We start from the raw sequence: 21,865 nt of genomic DNA on the forward strand, positions 1-21,865 counted from the left end.
CATTTTCAAGTATGTTAAGCATGATGTATATTTAATTGCCTTTGCTATCTGGAAAAAAATTTCAGGTGCATAATTGAGAGTCTATCTGCTAATGTAGGGGGAACACCAGGATATCCTGGATCACACATGAGTGGAACATTTGCATAAAGGCCACAACCCTTCATTCTTTTTAGTAAGATTAGAAAAGTTTATGCAAGATTAAATTATATTTTTCTGAAAACTTCCAGTCACTGATTTGACCCTGAAATGTTATCCCTGTTGTTTCTATGGAGTTCTGTTCTTCAAATTGAGATTTCTGTTCTGTAGAAATTCCAGTAAGTTTTGTCTTCACTCCCATTACTTCATTCATTAAGACACTGAGGCTTTTTCCCCCAGGAAGTCATAATGGGTTTGCTAAGTGCTTTGTATCAATGACTGTTGCTTTCTTAGCAATGTGTTGTGAAATCTTCATTCTCCTATTCCTCTTATATACTGTTGTCACTAAAAGTGTACAGTAATCTTATATCGTAAGCCTTTAATAGAAAGCTAAAAAATATTTTTCTAGTGCTGAGGAGTGGTCCAAACAGGTTGGTAAATGCTGTATAGGAAGGAAAAAATAAACTCTTCAGTGACTCTGGGGGAAAATAACGTGAACTTTAATGGTTTCTAGGATGCTGGTCAACATGGAGACCACATGGCCATCAGCCCACAAATTCCAGTGGAAGAAATACTTCTGAATGAAGTAGCCTCCACATTCACTAACCAGCATATTTTTAAAAAATTATTTGTAAAATAATTTTAAACAAAAAAATAAAGTGTTAAAAGTCCAGTGTTTTGGAATGGCCACTCCCAGATTTGGCTTTCTTTTAGGATAAATTAATGCTTACATTTAGTGTTTGAATTAATTCTCCTTTCTATATATTTGTAATTTTCCAAATTTATCGTAACTGCACTGGTTTACAAAATCTGGGTGAGTGCCAGGAAGGAAGGAAGGAAGGGAGGGAGGGAGGGAGGGAGGAAGGAAGGAAGGAAGGAAGGAAGAAGGGAGAAAGAGAGAGTGAAGAGAGAAAGAAAGGAAAATGTTACTTGGAAGCAAATACATGGGCAAGGAAGGACTGCAGTATATTGAAACAGAATATGTTATAAAATGTAACTCTAGGAATTACTTCTATAAGTTTGGATATTGACATTTGTTGATAGTGATGATGTTTATATCAAAATAGACTATTTAAGGAGGCATTTAGAATTAGCACGGTAGGATGGGCTCACCTTGAGTTAGGTAGTTCTCATGAAAGGCCTGGCAGATGGAAAATATTTAGGTGTGTAGGAAGGAAGTATTCAAGTAACTATTAGTTTACTTCATAATGGCCTCAAAGTACAAAAGTAGTGACTGGCCATTCCAATATGCCAAAGAAAAGCCATGAAAGTGCTTCCATTGAATGAAAATGTGAAAGTTTTCAGATTAAGGAAAGAAAAAATACTATGTTAAGTTGCTAAGATCTAGTGTAAAAACAAATCTCTGTTCATGAAATTATAAAGAGAGAAAAAGAAATCCATGCAAATTTGCTGTTAAACTAGAAAAGTTAGCGAGTGTATATAAATAACATAGTGTAAATAGGATTTGATACTATTAAAGGTTTCAGGCAGCCACTGGTGGTCTTTTAATCTCTCCCCAACCCTCAAAGTTATAGCAACCCATTCTGGTGAGTGTCACACTAGCATGTAGAATACACCAGGCTCTATGAACACATCACAAATGTTGAAATAATTTTAAAAAAGGAAACATTGAGAAATAGAAGGGAGGGTATTGTTAGCTACGCATGTGATATCAGGGGAATTCTCACTTATGTAGGACCTTGCTTTGTTCTGGATAAGGAGGTAAAAACGGATCTTTCAAGGAGTTTTGATGTAAGTATGAATTGAAAAGTAAATCAGTGGCTACAGAGAATGCATTTTCAAGAGAGTGCTTTTTGTTTCTTTTATAACAGAAGGAAGAGGGGCTGGGGTTGTGGCTCAGGGGTAGAATACTCGTCTCGCATTTGCGAGGTCCTGGGCTTGATCCTCAGCACCACATAAAAATATAATAGAAGGAAGAGTAATAACATGTTTGTGCACATATAAGAATAATCCAGTACAAAGAGGAAAAGTAATGATGTAAGAAAGTGCTAGAATTTCTGGAAGAATTTCCTTGAGAGTTGACCAAGGATGGATGCATAAGTAAAGGAGCTTAGATTAGAGCACACACCCCTCATCAGCCACAGAAGGGAAGCAGAGTACATGATGCTGGTACAGCCAGAGGGCAGATGTGCAAGTTCTCTTCTGGCTCATCTTTTCTCAGTAAAATGTGAAGAACTCAACAGCTGAAAGTATACATAAGCAAGAAGGTACAGGAAATCTGAGAAAAATTGTGTTTAGTTCTCCAGGAGAGTGGGACATTGAACAGACTACAGAAAGGGAGTATGAGTTTACTTAAGATCCTAAATTTAAAGCAAATTCTAATGCTTATTTTTCTCCATCCATGCTCAGCTACAAGGATGCAGGTGAGGACTAGGCAAAGGGTTGGATATAACCATTGAGGGGCAAATAAACTCAGGGTTGACATTATTAAGGTTTAGGTAACACTGATGTTCTTTCTCACTGAAACCCACACTTCTAATTGGTTTCCTTGATTATTTGTCTATTTATAGATGTAATGAAAGTGTCTGGGAATAGAGATGTTAGCAATATGCACTTAATATATAAACCGTTTTCTTTCTATTCTTTCAATGTTCATTCACAAAAGAATTTCTTTGACTAAGTTTTATTTAATATATCTGTGTCCTAATCCTCTGATATTATACACTGGAGAGTGGGCAGAAATTTAAAAGGAAAATTGCAATAATGTAAGTGGGCCAGACATACAAAGCTATTTTTCATGGTCTAATGGTTTTTAAAATAAATCTAACTCACACATATATCATTAAAGACCCATTAATATTTCACAGTCATTTTTCATTTATTCACTTAATATATATATTCATATCTGTTGGGTACAAAACATTTTACATACTAAATAGGCACTGAGGTGAATAGAGGAGAGAGGGCTGGGATAACAACACCGAACCTCAAGGCATTTGCAGTCTAAAGGGGGAAACTCATATTTACAACAAATTATGCAAAGCAGGAGAAAATAAGCACTACAACATCAGTTGCATGATATGTGTTCATCTAACTTACCACTGTATACCACAGTGGGCCTGAAACATAGTAAGGATTTGAGGACATTGATGAGTCAGAAAATGCCATAGCAATATGAGCCACACTAGAGGAACAGGAGGAAACATATGGATGAATTCTGCACAGGGGATCTGAGCAAGCTTAAAAGAGAAAATACTTCAGCTGGTCCTTAGAGAAAAAGTAGGAGACCCCCCCCAAAAAAAATGGAAGAGAAGGACCCTCTGGTATGAAAGCCTGGACAAACATGAGCACTGCCAGTGGAAGCACAGAAGACTTCAGGACAGCAGCATAGAGAAGTCTGAGGACTGAGGAGCATTCATGAAAGGTCATGCCAGATGAGCAACCACTGCAAGTGGAATGCATGGTTTGTCAGATAAAGGAGTTCTCATTGAACCTGTGCCCAACGCTGGGTCAAGGGCTGCCCGTGTTGTCATTCCTTTAATGTCACAGAGACTCACTCAGGGAGGTTATGATTATTCCCCATTTTATACGTGTGGGAATTCAGGATGTACTTGGTGGTCAAGAACATCCAAGTTATATAGACAGAGACCACACCCTGGGTGTCACTGGTACTATTAAAGTAATTTAAATGATTTAGTGACATTATATGATTTGTGTTGCTACTACTACTTTCACAAATGATGAACATAATAAAGTTAAATTTAGAAACTAAGCACCATGAATATTATACCTTTTCCTCATCTTTGCTTAGAAGTTCTAAACATTCTGATTAATTTTCACTTTGTCTTCAACATCTTCATTCAATAATATGACTATTTTCCAAAACCATAGGTTTAAGTGTTATTTTGCTGATGTAAAATCTACTATTTCAAATAATACTATTTATTTATATTTATATATATTTATATTTTTTATATTTATATATTCAAATAACTATTTCAAATATACTATTTCAATTGCTTATTATTCCAAATACATAAAATATGCAATTTTTTCTCATACTTTTTTACTCTAGAAAATGGTTTGTGTATTTGGTTTTTCCTGAAGTTACTTTGCCCTTCTCTTCTCTTTGTAACTTCACACTTAAACCAGAGAGTTGTAGATAGCAGCCAATTCATCATTCACGTTAGACTCAAGTTTTTCATCATCTTAGAGAAATACTTTCTGCCTCAAAATATTTTTCAGGCTTCCATTAAAGATATTCCCTTTTTATAGCAGGTCTTTCAACTATCAATTAATTCCTACTAAATTTTACCTATTTTTTCCAAATACTTTTTCAAGCTAAAAATACCAAACTCATGGAAATGCACCCAGCAAATCTTTAAAAGTTCAGTTCAATATTCTTATCACTTATGTAGCCCTGAAGAATAGCATCTAATCTGATTTAATTGCCTTACCCAAGTGTTTTTATTAGCTCCTATAAATATGAACTCTTTTTACCATGTTTCAATTCCTTCTTTTCCTTCTCTTTTCCTCTTTATTTTTTTCTTCAAATAAAATAAACTTTTTTTGTTTATTTTATTTGAAATCCTTGAAAAATTTTTAAGTAGACTTTGTCAGTGTGGCCTGTCTTACAAACAGACTTGGACTTAGGTAATCCTAAGTCCATAACCTCAAAGATCTTGCCTGCCTCTTCTTTAGTGATGATATTGGGTAGGACCTCTGATGAAAGATTCTGATCTTAGCCCAAGCTATAGTGTCAATGCAAGGAATGCCCCATGGTTGGCTTTATGTAATAGAGAACAAGATCAGCTGAAGATCTAACATTAATGTATGTTATGGTTTGGATATGAGGTGTCCCCCAAAAGCTCATGTGTGAGACGACTCAAGGAGGTTTGAAGGAGAAATGATTAAGGTTAGGGCATTAACCTAATCAGTGAATCACTCCCTGATGAGATTAACTGAGTGGTGACTGGAAGCAGATGAGGTGGGGCTGGAGGAAGTAGTTCATTGGGGGCATGCCTTTGAAGCATATATTTTGTATCTGGTGAACAGAGTCTCTCTGCTTTCTGATTTTCATGTGAGCCACTTCCCTCCATCATACACTTCCATCATGTTGTTCTGCATCACCTCAAGCCCCTAAGGAACAGAGTCTACTATCTATAAATTGAAACATCTGAAACCATGAGCCCCCACATAAATTTTTCCTCCTCTACAGTTGTTCGAGTCGGGTCTTTAATCACAATAGCAAAAAAGCTGACTAAAACAATGTGACAGAAGAAACCAAAGAAAGATGGAGGATGTTTAACGTATGGTGGTGAACAGTGGTTGGAATATATGACCAACTGTTTATGGAAGTACCTATAGTTTGGTCTTTACTGTACTAAAGAGCCGACTCAGGAAGAATAATGTGTAGAAGTTACTGGAGGGTAATTTTCAGCTAAAAAACAGAATTAGCTAAGTGGAGATATTAAAAAATGGAACAGGGCACTTCCTGGAGGAGAGAGAGCCATTTGTAGAATGCTCAATTTGGATTTCCTCCAGCAAGGAAATACTTAAAACTGGGTGACCATATAATTTATTTTCTAAACATGGATACACTTAAGAGTGAAAGGATAACAGTTGTGAACAAGGAATCCAACGCAAATTAATTTACATTTTACCTTAATTCACCTTGCTCTAGACTAATTGTGAGGACTCGTTGACATGTGGAGGATAGGAAAAGACTAACCATAGCTGGGAAAGGGGGACACATGGAAGCTTGTGGGGATGCTGGGGCACATCTGTGATCTTCTCATCCCCCACCCTGATAGGAGGATGAAATCTAAAGCCTGATATTAAATAGAACTACAGAGTCAGCCTGTACATGAGCCAAGTGTTAAGATCTACAGGTATCCACCTGGGGAAAATTCCAGAACAGGACCATTGTCTCCACAGCCCCAGAGGGTGGAGTATATGCTCTGCCCAAGCCAAATTATCCAGGAAATTCTACAGAGCATAACATAAAAAAAAAAAAGTAAGAAGAAGACCAACATCAATGGACTAAATTAGATTGTGAGGTGACAAAGTGGAGAACAGGACCAGCATAACAACAGAACATCCTCCTCATATTGTTAGCATCCTGAGAAAAATGGAGAAGAACAGGAGAAATGGGGAGCAATTTTCCTAAGTGTGGCCTGTGTTAAATCAGATAGGATGAAATTTTATCTGATACCCATTCCTTCTATTCCAAATGGCAAAAGGTTAATTTTTTTTAATATTTATTTATTTGGCAAAATTTGATAAAGAGAAAGTATCGAATCCATGACAATGAATAATTAGTTTCAAAGAAGGAATACAAAATTGAAAGAGAGAAGAAAGTTCTGAAAATTTGTCTTAATGAACAGAACAAATACATGCAATTATTTATAATGAAAATTACACTGTGATCAGGTTAGTATTACAAAACATCTCAGAAGTCTGACTGCTCACATTGTGCCAGTCACCAAACAAAAAGTTAATTTTTACTATTACAACAGTATTGTAATCTGTAACGTATTTTAGAAGGTTATTAATATGCACAAACATAAATTTACACTTACTGACTGCAGCAGGCACTAACATCTGGGACCCAGTTCCTAGTCCCCTTTTTGCACTTTATCCTCATGCTGAATGGGCACCTTTCACTTTGCCATGCCACCAATTTGACTCAGGAAAAACTGACTCCGCCCCCACAGTAACAAGGAACCAGTTCAAGTAATCTCAGTTCCCTGCCCTGCGATTGCTCAGCTCAAACCAGCAGCATCACATACCCTCATCAACGTTCTTGGTGCAGACACAGGGCCTAAGGCAGACATGTGTAATAGAAAAGCTATCTTTCAGCATGAACAAGGGCAAGAGTATTGCCCCAGTTGCTGTTAGCCACCATCAGAGGAACTTGATGGAATCCTGCCTGTGAATAAGGTCACCACCTGAGGGGCAGAATCCAGGGAAGTGCAGAATGTCAGAGCCAGAGCCCCATTTTCACCAGGTGTTCCCTACCTGCAGCTTCCCTTTGGGTGTGATAATAACTTCCCGGGTTAAGCCATTTTGAGGTGGATTATCTTGACTCCAGCTGGAAGCATCTGGAAGCTTTCTTATGGATCCATAAAACAGTGGTTGCCAAACATGTCTGCATATTGAAATTACTTGAGGATCTTCAAAAATTGCTGATGGCTGTATTCTACCCAGGAATTATGATTTATTTGTCTAGTGTGGGGTTGATAGAGCCAATTAATCTCTAAACTTCCTTTCTTCCTGGGGATTCTTGCCTAAAAAAAAAATAGCACTGCCCAAGACTCTGAGATCCTTCAAAGTGACAGAGAATACATGTTCCCACCAAGACTCTCTACCCCCCATAATGAAGGAGGGACTTTTACTCTTTGTAACAGCATTTGAATTGCTTTCCAGCTGACCTGCTTGAATTTCTGCTTGATTGTCTCATCTGTATCACATTTCAGAAGATGTGTTAAAGAGCCTCCCCTAGTTAAAATGGTAATATGTATCTCCATAAACCAGGTGCTTTGGAGTATCAAGGGGCCAGGCTGAATGGCCACTGTCCATAGAAGCTTCCTTTCTTAATTGGTAGAGTTAGTAAAAGGGAAGAAATTAAATGCCAGAGAAGGAATCAAGACCTCACTATGCTGTAAACATGCTCTGCCTCTTGTGAGCCTCTGTATCCTGCTACATGATACACTGAGAAAAATAATATTTATGTAAATAGTAAAGCTTTTGTGAGAATGGTACAGAATAAAACATGTGGAAGAATTTAAAATTAAAAAGTGCTCAGGAATGTAAGCTATTCAGTATAAGGGGTCCAGAAAGTTAAAAATGAAATCTAGTTCTAACCTTAATAGACACAGCAGTGCCTGCACTATGAAATAGCTTAGGCAGTTACATTTGCCACCAGATCCTCTCTCTGACCTCCCCTTCATCCTTCTTCTCACCACCCTCATGAAAAAAAAGCAAGCTTGCTCTGTAAAGTACCTTTAAGACTCATCCTTGCCCCAAATAATTTTCAACCTGATTGCCACACTCTGCACCCTGTCATTTAGAAATCCTAGGCTGCCACTAATCGGCAGGAAGTTTATTTTGTTGTATTTTTTTTTCTCCTAGGTTTTTAGAAGCACTCCACGTCCTCCCTAAGAGTATACCTCTGGGTACCACAATGATCCATCATTCCCCACTTGAATTATAATGTCTATCTATCGAAAGAAGAATCTCTTGGGAGTCTTGAGTGCTAAGTGAGGAATGATTTTCAGAGAGATGTGTGGGAAATGGTTTCAATATTTGGCAGTTCCTAAAGGCAAGATGATTTGAGATGTTGGCTTTTATAAAAAAAAAAAAACAAAAAAATACTTGATCGGCTCATTATACTATTCTCTTATCTCTGAAAATATCTTGTCCTAGGAATATTATAGTTGGCAGGTGCACCAAAGAAGGTATTTTATAAGCCAAAGCATTATAATTTTAGCATATTTCATTCATTGTCCATGTATGTCACATAAAACACATAAATGCATATATTCACCAGGAAATAATCTTTCTCTTACAGATATCTCCATTAGATTATACAATTCTGAAACTAAAGACATAGACAATGCCCCAAGAATCGAAACAGCTGAAAATACTGCAAAAATGTACAAAGTGTCAACCATGAGACGAATATTCGATTTGGCAAAACTTCAAACAAAAAGATCACCATTTTTCCCAACTGGGGTTAATGTCTGTCCACAGGAATCCATGAAACAGATTTTAGCCAGTCTTCAAGCTTATTATAGATTGAGAGGTAAGGAAAAAGCTGAAACCTGTTTAGGCTTTTTTACTCTCTTCATCTCTTTTATTTCATTCATCTGTAGGTTGTCTTTACCCCAAAACTTCCTGAGACTCTCATTTAGCCACAAGAGAAAAAAAAAAAAAAAAAGAAAGCAGCCCACTAATCTGATAGTAATGAATAATAAACATCCAAAACTATGGTGGGTATCATCTCTTGTGATTTAAAACAATGTCCTGTGCAACTTGAGATCATAAAGGCACTTGAAAAGTCATAGAGAGCCTTGATATACAGATTTTACCTCTTTGTTTTACTTTTGCTGAAGCCGATATTGAATTTTAATGTTGTTCTTATGAAGTGAAAAGTACAGAATGATTGCAACACCAGATATCTGAGCAAGTTGAATTATGACTTAAGATTTCATTTTTCAAAAGCAACATTTCAATCCAGATCTCTCTCCTCTCTCTCTCTCTCTCTCTCTCTCTCTCTATCTCTCTATCTCTCTATCTCTCTCCCTCCCTCCCTCACCCTTAACAAGCCTGCTATTTATTGCAAATCCAGGAAAATAAAAAACTTCTGGAAACCTGGAGGCAGGTTGAAGTGTGGAGGAGAAACAGTTAATTAAGAGTGACTGCCAAGACATAATGCAGGGTATGACCAGCTCCCAGCAGAGGCACAGTGCAGCTTCTACCCCATGACAGCTTAACAGGATTCTTCCTGCATTCCCACAAGTCTTAAGGGGTTAAATCCCATCACAGCCATCCGTGATTAGTTTTTATTATTATTATTATTTATTTATTTGTATACCATAGATGAAAAAAAAGTCCCAGAGCTGCTTCTTTAAAATAAAAAATAATTTTTCTCTAGCTGCTATTCACTTCTCTGGGTAGCCACAAATAATACAAAGGACCTATCTCTCTGAAGCCTAAATTCAACTCATCTTATACATGGAAATTGAGGAGATTATATTACAGATTTCCCACCCTAATCACTCTAGATGCTTGAACCTATTCCAAAATACAGAGCCTTCTTGCTCTACTTAAAGCCCATTCAGTAGAGCAAGCTGGCTCAATTCTAGCCTATGATATGTTGTGTATTTTGACAACTGAAAACTTATATCATTATACTAACATCCAAAAAGGTCTTAGAAGTCTACATCTATGGGAGGGAGATTTGTGTGTGTGGTACTTGGGATTGAATTCAGGAGTTCTCTACCAGTGAGATTCATTACATTCACAGACCTTTTTTTTTTAATTTTTTTAATTTTGAGTCTCACTAAGTTGCTGAGACTGACCTCAAATATGCAATTCTCCTGCCTTAGTCTCCTGATATACTGGGATTACAGGTGAATACTACCACATCTGGCTGTCTATATCTATAAAACATGCACAGGGTTAAATTAATCTGAAGAGTTCTTATTGTATTTTGGAGGCATAATCAACTAAGAATTTCAAAAAAATCAAGCCTTATAATTCCTCATATGTCTCATTTTATGTGGAATTAAAAAGATTTGTTTTCTGATAGAAACCACACCCATAGAAAATTGAAAAGTACTGGGTCATAGACAGAAGAACTCCAGTTGCAGGAAAGAAGTACTCTATATAAATATTCTGAGGTCCTGGCATAGCATCTTACCAAAGCAGTTTTTCAATAAATACTTCTTGATGGATACAGAAGGCAAAGATCCCATTCATTGGAAATGCAAAAAGAAAGAGAGAGACAGAGAGAGAGAAACACATAAATTATTCATTTTGAATGTGCCTATATATTGACAGATATGACACTGGTAATTTACATACTATTCACCAATAGAAGCATAAACATACAAATATATAGTTTTTATCACAGTGAACATGAAAACTATTGCTAACTATTTTCTTGTAACTTGTAACTCTTTACAACACTCACAAACAGGATTCACTGCAAGTATTTGAAGAATAGACTATTTATTGCTGCAACCTAATTTTTAGTCCTGAATTTTTATTCTTATCTCTATTCTTGATTAGGTTTGCCTCTTTCATTCTTGTTTCCCTGGATGAAACAAACCACTGTTTTTCTCCCCACAGCAATGACAGCCCATTATCTTTATAGCTGTCCCTGGGTGATATTAAATTTTACTATTCATCAGCATGAATTTCTTAAGTCTAACAAATTTGTTCACAAAGAAACAAGAAATAAGACCTAGCTACAGTGTTCCTTTGATGGAGTAACCCACTTACCGATCTCATCACCGCTTTTATAAAATTATCTGTTGACATCTTTCAAACTCAGGGGAGAAAGCTCGCTATTCCTAAATCAAATGGAATATTGAGCTATTTCTTTTCCCAATGCTTAAAGCAACACAAGGGAAAATGCTCTGAGCTCACACTCATCCCGAAGCACAAATAAAAAAGGAAAGTTTGTTTCTGGCCCTCTCTAGGCTGAGCTCTGTGCTCCTCCCCATCCAAGCATCCAAGCTCCCCACTTTATAGTTGTGTCCCCTCTGACCCCCACCACACTGATTCCAGGCTTTCCCTGTCTTTCCTATCTCCACTCTCCCTGCATTCCAATATCAAAAGCTAGATTTTTCTTCCTCGGTGACATGTAACCTAGAGTGGATGAAAGATGGGAAGGATCTTTCTACACCAAGTATTGTCCACAAATCAGCAACAGCTGAGAACGTTAGAAATGTAGATTCTCATATCCCAGACCCACTCATATTCTCATATCCTAGACCTACTGTCATAGTCTGCATTTTAATAAGATCCCTGGGTCATCTGTTTACACCTTAAAGTTCTGTAGAGGCACTGATCTGGAAAACATCTAGAGATGTTTCAGATGAGATCTGAAGAAGTAAATTGGTATGATCAGGGGCACAGTTGGCAGAAGAACATGGGTAGGACCCAACATCCTGATTCCCATTCCAGTGAGTGTTCCCATTGAATGTGTACCCAGCCCCATTAGATGTTTAACAAATAGAAGCATAGCATAAAAATCACAGTAAACATGAACACTATTACTAACTATTCACAATTGGGAAGAATTAGATGAGACTAATGGTGTGAAAACGCTTTTTTAGTCCTAAATTTTTCACACCATTGGTCTCATATTATTCTTCCCAGTTGTGAATAACCATCTGCAGGGCTGAACTTCCCATTATAGACAGCCACACTGGCCTCCAGAGCCTGTGTTTCCTGGGGGTGCTGCCTACACATTAAAGAGCAGAGAGATAGAGCCTCTGTGGTCAGATTTCAGGCCTAGGCCAAGACTGGGGATCACGGATCAACTCTAGTCAAGGGTCAACATACCATGCAGGCAGTGATAGTTTTTTTCATATATCATTGTATCTCTGGCACTTAGATGGGTTTTGACCTAAACTAGCAGGTACACTGGGAAAAAATGGAAGGGCAAAATAGAGTCCCCAGAAAGAGTATGGAGTATGTAGGAGAGAAGGGTAGTGAAGGCAGTTGACTTGCTCAAGCTGAACACATAACTCTCAGAGTTTGGATAAATCTGAAAAAAAAAAAAATGCAAGTCTTGTTTCTCTCATGACTGGCATGTAGACCCTTGAGTAGAAATGAAGGCTCAAGTACTATGTGATGGCTGGTACTGAAAAAGACATTGAAACTGATCCCTGATCCTTGCCTGACAAGAGAGAGGTCATAATCACAAAAAGTGGGTTCTCCAGGGGGAAGCTACTTTTTTGCTCCCATGAATGTTGATCCTCCCATTTGGGAAACTAGATGGCACATTTGAGTTGGTAGGACTGCACCCTCTAGGGGAATTACTAATTAAAAAATTAGTTACCTTAAAGGTTCTTATCTGGTTTCTATTGGTAAATGACTTGAGCTTCTACTGATCTGGACTTCCCTTTGCCTTTTAAAACAGAAAGCTTGGGGAAATCCAGACATAGAATAAGTTGGAAGGAAGGAGATAAAGCAATAAAAGCAAGAATCTCCAAAGTGTCCTCTTACCTTGCTCCTCCCCACCACCCCTTTCCTCAGCACAGCAGTCAACTAGTCTTGGTTAGAAAGTCAGATGATGTTAGCCTCTGCCCCAAAGGTTTCAACTGCTTCCCATCCTCCAGAGGTAAAAATCCACTTATACAATTGCTTTTATAATAGGAGACTTCTGCATTGCTTACTAACTTAACTCCCAAAAACAATTTAACATTATATTCCCCTTTGTTCATTTTTCAGTTGATCCCCTTGCAAAGTTTTTCATCATAAGTTTAAATAACTAGAAATGTTGTAACTTTCTGTGAGTTGTAAACATTGACATTTAAAATAAAACAAGAACTGGCTGGGCTTGGTGGTGGATGCCTATAATCCAGGTGGCTCAGGAGGCTGAGGCAGGATGATAGTGAGTTCAAAGTCAGCCTCAGCAATGGCGAGACACTAAGCAACTCAGTGAGACAAAAATACAAAATAGGGCTGGGCGGGGGCTCAGTGGTTGAGTGCCCCTAAGTTCAATCCTTGGTCCAAAATAAATAAATAAATAAATACAACAAGAACTGGATCATTCTTACATATCCAGTGGAATCTACTACATCCACTGAATACTCTTATTGAACCATCAAATTCTTTCAACAAATACATAAACAAACTCTTCTTAAGAGAAGGAAATGTTACATGATCCCCTTTTCACCACATTTCTATTTTACCCTCATAGTCTTATTTCAATGTAATTTATGTTATGCTTTAAAATGTTATTGATTGCTCCAAATACTTCTCTGTAAAAAAATAAGGAAAAAGTATAAACATTGAAATTACATATTTTTATTTCCCCTGAATCTAGGGTTTATGTCTAAAATAAAATTTTCTAGATTCAGTTGCATTTCTAGTAATCTTTAACATGTAACTGGTTAAAACAAAATATAAAAATTAGACAAATTTCTTTATAATTTTATTGACAGATGGATGTAGGGTGAGATAAAGGTTTTGTAGTTGTTTATGTTTATAGATACAAAAGTATAAATGCCAAATTATAAACAGAGCTTTGGAAGGATCCAGTATAAATGACAGTTCTGTAGCTTAAGCTACCTTAGTGTCTATCTCTAGATTGATGATGTTGCTTTGGTTTTTCTCCTCTATTAGTTCGTGTTCTATTAGTCATTATTTATATTTTGCCTTTTAAGATTAGATAGAGTTTAGCATAAATTTTATTCCTATTATTTTACTTAATTTCACTTAAGTGCTAAGAAAACTTGCTCACATAAATAAATAGAGGGGAAGAAAGTTTTATTATAATATCATTATTTCTTTAATTCCTTTGGCATTATATATCAATAATACATCATGATGTGTCATCATTATTCTTAATGATTTATCAGCTGTCAACTCCCTTAGGACTCCTAATTTGTTGAAAGCAAAGAATCAGAAATCACCTGAGGGGTCAAAATGTGTCATTCTGCATCTAAGTTCACTCCTTTTCTCAACTTCAGTGCCATTATTTAAAACCATACATTCCTATGGTAACCCAGAGGTACTGAACCCCGATAAGAGTAGGAAAGGATGAATGAGAGGGAGGATTGTGACCAAAGGGGAACTGAAAAAAAAAGAGAGATATGTCCTTTTAGGAAAGCATGCACAGGGAACATGAGGCCTGGAAATTGACTCCTTTTAAACTTCCATTTGTCTGTTCATCCTTTGGAAAGACTTCTAGTATAGCCAGGGTAACTACCTCAGTTTGGAGACAACTGGTTTCCAAGGCCCTATACAATCTGTAACCCCCTTGCCATATCTTCTTCCAGTCCTCATCCTCCATTATTCTGTGATGCTCTAGCCACACTGACAGACCATCTCTGCAGAATGGTGACAGCACTGAGGCTGGGTTGGGGGAGTGCTTTCTCTTCCAAATGCTCAAATGTCACCTTTATAATGAGATCTTCCTCATCCACCCTATTTGACATTGCAGCCTTACTTGCATTTGCACATGCATGCTTGTGCATGTGCACGCACACACAAGCACATGCTACATTCCTTATATTCTTTTTTCTCCCATAGCACATGGAAAGGGCCTAACAAATATTTTGTTAAATGAATTAATTTCTATGGGCTATAAATTAGTATGTCAATATAAACCATAAAAGAATTTTCCATATCATGAGATTATGCTTTGGGGGAAGGGTTTTCTTCTTTAAATGTGGCCATTTTCCACCCCCTAATGGCTCTGTGTTGCAGTGTGTCAGGAAGTGGTGTGGGAAGCATACAGGATCTTCCTGGATCGCATCCCTGACACTGAGGAGTACCAGGACTGGGTTAGCATCTGCCAGCAGGAGACCTTCTGCCTCTTTGACATTGGGAAAAACTTCAGCAACTCACAGGAGCACCTGGATCTTCTTCAGCAGGTAAACCTAACCACTTTGTGGGTGTCTAGAACTCTGCCCCTTGCCCTACAACCCTGGATCCTTTTGAATTGGTTTCCACAGCACAAGCAGCAGTGGAAAAAATTCTTGGAGGTATCTGATAAGACCAATAGGAATTTTATTCCTGCAAAATAATGTTGTACAGGCAGGTTGAAGTGTAGAAGAAGGGAGAAAAGAATGAAAATAGACTTTAGCTCTTTAGTTGGCATTATCTCCTGGTAAAATTACTTTTTATCTTTTTTGCAGAGAATAAAACAGAGAAGCTTCCCTGAGAGGTAAGTACCCAAAATAGAGTTCAGCATGCTCCTGACTTTCAAAAGATCATATAATGGAGTAACACTAAGCTATTGTACCTTTATGATTTTTATATCAGCCACCAAGATCTGTGTAGATTATCTGACAATTTATGCCTACATTGTACTGAAGATAAATTAGTATATAAAAGGGAAATTGTTGAACCTTATAGATTGAGATAGATATTTGTGTAGGAATTCATCACTATCTGATAAATATCATGAATATTTTCATTTATAAGATATAGAGCAATTAAAAGTATTTATAAAATATAGAGCAATTAAAATAGTTTGATTTTTAGCATTAATAGTAAACTATTGGTTACATCAGGAAAATATTTAATACAATCAGAGAGCAACTTGAATTTTGAACACTCACTTGGTATTCTGTAAAGTGTTAGTATTTCTCAAACTAAATTACTGAAGCACTGAGCTCTATTCTCAACAAGAACTGAATATCAAATAAGAAAATTGAAATGAAAAAAAAAGAAAAAGAAAGAACATTATATAAAATGATTAAAGAAGAGAGGTGTTATTGCCACAATCTAAACTCAAAAATTACATACCGTTTATAACATTTAGAAATCTAAATCTGAAGGTAACACTATAAGAGAAACACAAATTGGGCCATATGAATTACTAGAAATTCTTTATATTATGTTTCACATTTGTTGCTTTGTTTCTATTCTCTTTGCCACATACCTGATTCAGAATCTTACTAATTTACTCTGTGAACATCAAATCTTATCTCCCTAAGTTATGCCCCTTCCTCCAACACCTTCTCCTCTTTAACTGCTGCTAGATTGATAAATCTGGAATGTTCCTTTTTTCATGTTGAGCCCTGTTCAATGGCATTCAAAAGATTCTCACACCTGCCCCTTGCCCTTCTGAATATCCCACTCCCCATCTTCTCCACACACACGTCTGTGCACAGGAGGCTTTTGGTTAGACCAGCCAGGGGGAGGAAGAAACCAGAGGGAGAGAAGAGAATGAAGTCATCGAATTTAGCAGGGGGGCACATGCATGCCTGTACAACACACACACACACACACACACACACACACACACACACACACAATAACACACATGCACCTGCCAAGTCTCTGAGGGCTCTTGAACTCCTTCAACTTCAGCTCAGTTCTGGTCAGGCAGATCTTTCCACAGAGCCTTCTCTTTGTCTGGTTCCTGGTATCCTCTCACCCCTCCTGGCCTTGGGTAGGTTCAAGCATCCCATAGTTGCTAGCCCCAGGGTATCAGCTGTCTCTTATGGATGCTGTATATTTTTTCCACAATAATCCTTAGTGAGTTGTTTCCTCACAGGCCTTTCACTGCAGCAGAGGTCAAACTAATTAATTAAGAACTTTCACCTCTGACCTTTGCAACTTAACTCACATTACCTGTGATTACACTGCAGTCATCAAGCCACTTCCTCACTGCACACATCATGGGCTGTTCATCTGGGCTGTGACCCCAGACCTTTCCCTGTTGCTTGGAAGAACCCTCCTTCTTCACTCCACCTTTGCAAAACCTACTCTTTCAATTCCAGGTAGACCCCCACCTCCCTATGATACCTGAACAGCCTACCTGAGCCTGCAGCTGTATCTCCCTGTGCTGGAATTTGTACTCTGTACTTAAATTTTCACTTAACATTTCCTTGCTTCATCCCATTTCCCTGTGAGAGTAAAAACTCCTTAAGGGGAGGAAACATTTTACACTTCTATGTGCAAAGTTCTCACATAGGTTGCTAATCGGTTATATCTGGTGAGCCACTCTTTTACAGATTTTGGTAAGTTATTGGAAGGGAAATATATGACTTAAGAAAGTCTTAGTACTAGAATCTGAACTTTATTTGCAAGACAGAGAGATTGACTCCTCTGATTTAAATATAAAATGATAACTTACTGACTCCTTTATTTTCAAAAAAAAAAAAAAAAAATGAAAGCAAAGCAGAGACTAGCCATGAGAAAAAAAATCAACAGAATATACCAAGTCTGGTTAGAAAAACATTAAAAATTGTAAGAAACATTACCCCAAGCCAGAAAGAGAAAGAAACAGAATCCCTCCATCCCTTCCTATGCCTGCCAACATTGCTGGAGAGGAGCAAAAGACAAACACTTTATATTAGTGGCAGTCACCAGGTAGGAAAAAAGAGAGAAAAAGAAAAGGGATAAATTTCTCTTTTATTTCAATCCTTTCCAAGAAGAAAAAAGAGAAATTTTTCTCATCTGACTAGCCCATAAATCTGCCACTTCAGATGACTTTGAAATAAAAGCCAATGGAAGAAACGAGTGGCCCAGTTTCCCAAGTTATAGCTCCTAGGTGACAGTACAGGTTGACAGCTTAGTGGCAAAATCACACCTAGCCATAAATGATAAAGAGTCCTGCATAGAGTCCTGCACAGAGTGGGCTGTTGATTTGTAACTAGTACAACAGCCAACACTGTTATAAATCGCTTTTTTGTCATTTTCTTTTCACAGAAAAGTAAAACAAAGACACTAAAGTAATAATAGGAGGCAGGAGATCTAACTATAAAGATCTATAAAGTTAAAATGAAAGAAAAAATTTGTCTAAATATAGCTAAATATATGCACTATAATATTTAATATAGTGAGGATTTATTTAAACATGAGCTACATAAAAACTATTTACTAAGTATAAAACCAAAAAAAAAAAAAAAACCAGCAAGAATAGCTGGTTGGAATTTCCAGTATGGTCTAAACTTATATTTGGACTGTGTACACCAATTTCACCATCCATTGTTATTGGTGAGAGCACATGCAGGGATGATTGGTGATACTTTGTATGTTACACTTATTAGCACTTTGGAAAATTTGGGTATGGCAGAAATATGTAGGTGGTACTAGGGTCTCTGACCATCCCAGATGATTTTGTAACAACAGAATATCTAACCATTTCTTTTATTCTTCCCATCATGATGAACCACAGAAAATGAGATCAAATACATTGTACTAACACAGACACAATCCCTTGGGATCTAACAACTTATAGAAATAAATCTTTCAGCAAGTTTCAAAAGGTACAACTACAATTACTCCTTTCCAGATAAATCTTGCTAAACTGTACCCACATTAGATATGCAAACGGCTCTACCACCAAGACCTTTAACCTGCCCTGGAATATCTTCCATGTGGCCATCCACGGTACAGCAACCCAACTTCCAAATCCCCAGTTGGTACCACTGTAGCAATTGGTGGGTCCAGAATACAGATTTAATACACCTTTATTATCCAAAAACGTGAATCTTTCCCATTACTGTAACCTCAAGAGTTACTTTATTAGGTAAGTAAGTATAATACTACCTTGATTGGCTGGTTTGAGGATCTGAGATTTTAGGAAGAATATTCCAGTCACAGATCATGTCATCTCTTACCTTTGAGGTCAAGGACACAAAGAGACTATATAACATCAGGCCCCCCAAACCAGTTTTGCCTACTATGGAAATACCCACACCCTCAAGATCACACAAAGCCAAGACGCTTATAGAGAAACTTGCCATCAGACATAACCATTTTGGGGGCAGGGTAGTTAAGTTTTTCTTCAATGGGAAGTTATTTTAATAACACTTTTGTGATTTTTTAAAAAGGTTAAATACATTTTTAAAGTGTGATTTTTTTCTCTATTTTTTGGATCTATTCAGCATAGGCAAATTTGTAGATTCCCTATTGTCATCAAATTATTTTCATCACTTTTTCTTTCTATTGTGTTAATAGAAAAGATGAACTGTCTATAGAGAAGACATTGGCAGACCCTGATGAAACTGCTGTGTTTTCAACAGGTAAGCTCAGAGCTCATTTCATCTGCTTCTGAACCTTGATTTAAATAATCACGAAAGCATGTTATTTATGAAGGAATCCTTACTCAAAGTTGACAAGAGTTTACAATGTATTTTTCCAATTCTAACTAGTTGTTCTAACCTTATAAATAACTTAAATTCATTGCATAAAATTGGAAAATTAAAAAGAGAATAAAGGTGAAAGCAAACCTTTACCCATTATCCTACAAGATGGAGGATTTTAGCCCATTGCTGCCATCAGTTCTCTACTATGTTTATATGTAATTGAAACCATATTAGAGTTGCATCATTTTTTTCCACTTAACAGGACATAAAGAACATTCCCACTAAAACTTTTACAAAATAATCATTTTAATAACTTCTAATATCCTATTGCATTGTAGAAATGTAATCAACTATTCCAACATTGTTAAATGTTTATATGCTATTACAAATAAAGTTTAACTAACATATTTAAGTATAAATCTTTGTGAAATCACTCATTTCTCAAAGTAGATTACTAAGCTCCTACAACATTGAATGTATGTTATCAAATTTCTCTTTTAAAAATATTGTCACAATTTAAGTAGCCCATTGTTCAAAAATATAAGAATTTTTATTACACACTTGCCCGTTTTGTATATGATTGTTTGTTTCAATGTTTACCAAAAGGAAAGAGGAAACAATTTTTTCTGTGTTCATTAAATATGGGAACATTCTCTTTCAATTTTTACTATTGTAGTCTACCATTTTTCCCTTATAATTTAATAATATTTTCAAATACAAAAACAAAACTTCTGTGCAATGTTTTCCTCAGTTTCTTTGGTTTTAACTTATGTTAGTAATGTCTTAAAAGTCAAATGCTGACAACTTAAAATCTATAAACCGAGAAAATTGAGATTTTTAAACAAGTGATAACATCCCAATTCTTCACTTACTGATATTCAGAAAAAGCTACTACCTATATTTTAATATCTCTCCTACATTCAACTAGTTTACCATTTGTAGACTGACTTGTAGCTAATAATGGAACAAATCTAGTTCTATATCAATTATAAAAAGTTAATAGTAAGATCTGCCTCACTGACCTGCACAGGAGCTCAGGCCCAGGGTAGGCCCGAGTCCATCCTTTCACCAGCAGACACCTACCAGAGTCAGGCCCAGCCCAGATCTGCCTTGCTGACATGTGCAGCAGCCAGTCCATCCAGCAACCAGCATACACCCACCAGAGCATAGGCCTGGCCTAGGCTCACCTCACTGACCTGTGCGGAAGCCAGGGCCACAGGTAAGCTTGGGTCTGCCCCACCCACCGCTACCTGGGAACCCAGGTCTAACCCACTTTCATCTTGAGACACTGCAGTCATCCCCATAGCCTTCCCCATGCAGTAGCCTCTACTTTGGAAAAACAGACAGGATCTAACCTAGAAGCAGCTGCATCGTGGAGCAGGCATACTAAAGTCAGTGTAAGGCCCTCCCTTTAAGCCCCATCAATGAAAAATGTTGCATCCATCTTGAGGCACCTGCTCTCTCTAGTTATCTCCTGCTGTTGTTGCCACCTCCTATAGTTACAGTAGCATCCATCTTGGGACACCAGCAAGATCTGAAAGCCCAACAACAAGGTGAGGTACAGATAACCTGCACAAATACTACAAGATTATAGGGTAGACACATCAAAGAAAGAAAACTTCAGACCAATATCTCTAATGAACATAGATGCAAAAGTTCTCAATAAAATTCTGGCAAATTGAATACAAAAACATATCAAAAAGATAGTACACCAGGATCAAGTGGGTTCATCCCAGGGAGGCAAGTTTGGTTCAGCATATGGAAATCAATAAATGTAATTCATCACATCAATACACTCAAAGATAAAAGTCATATGATCATCTCAATAGATGCAGAAAAAGCATTTGACAAAATACAACACCCCTTCATGTTCAAAACACTAGAAAAACTAGGGATAACAGGAACATATCTCAACATCGTAAAGGCTATCTATGCTAAGTCCAAAGCCAACATCATTCTAAATGGAGAAAAATTAAAAGAATTCCCTCTAAAAACTGGAATAAGACAAGGATGCCTTTTTTCACCACTTCTATTTAACATAAATCTTGAAACACTGGCCAGAGCAATTAGACAGACGAAAGAAAATAAAGAAATACAGATAGGTAAAGAAGATCTCAAATTAGCACCATTTGCCTACACATGATTCTATACTTAGAAGACCCAAACAATTCCACCAGAAAACTTCTAGAACTAATAAATGAATTTAGCAAAGTAGCAGGATATAAAATCAACACACATAAAAAAGGTATTTCTGTATATCAGTGACAAATCCTCTGAAAGGGAAATGAGAAAAATTACCCCATTTATAATAGCCTCAAAAAAAAAAAATTAAAATACTTGGAAATCAATTTAACAAAAGAGGTGAAAGACTTCTACAACAAAAACTACAGAATGCTAAAGAAAAAAAATTAAAGAAGACCTTAGAAGATGAAAAGATCTCCCTTGTTCTTGGATAGGCAGAATTAATATTGTCAAAATGA

The 21,865-nt window shown here is 36.9% G+C and overlaps 1 protein-coding gene across 1 annotated transcript in view; it reads left to right on the top strand.

Annotated features, from left to right (window-relative positions):
• The window catches only part of LOC143402489 (interphotoreceptor matrix proteoglycan 1-like), a 142,141-nt gene that overhangs the window by 14,394 nt on the left and 105,882 nt on the right, over positions 1-21,865 (top strand). The window contains 4 exon segments of the mRNA XM_076859992.2: positions 8,669-8,902; positions 15,049-15,215; positions 15,480-15,508; positions 19,258-19,322. Of these exon segments, the coding sequence (XP_076716107.2) occupies positions 8,669-8,902; positions 15,049-15,215; positions 15,480-15,508; positions 19,258-19,322 (495 nt within the window).

The sequence above is a fragment of the Callospermophilus lateralis genome, chromosome 6, assembly GCF_048772815.1.
Source record: "Callospermophilus lateralis isolate mCalLat2 chromosome 6, mCalLat2.hap1, whole genome shotgun sequence".
In the NCBI taxonomy this organism is placed as follows: Eukaryota; Metazoa; Chordata; class Mammalia; order Rodentia; family Sciuridae; genus Callospermophilus; species Callospermophilus lateralis.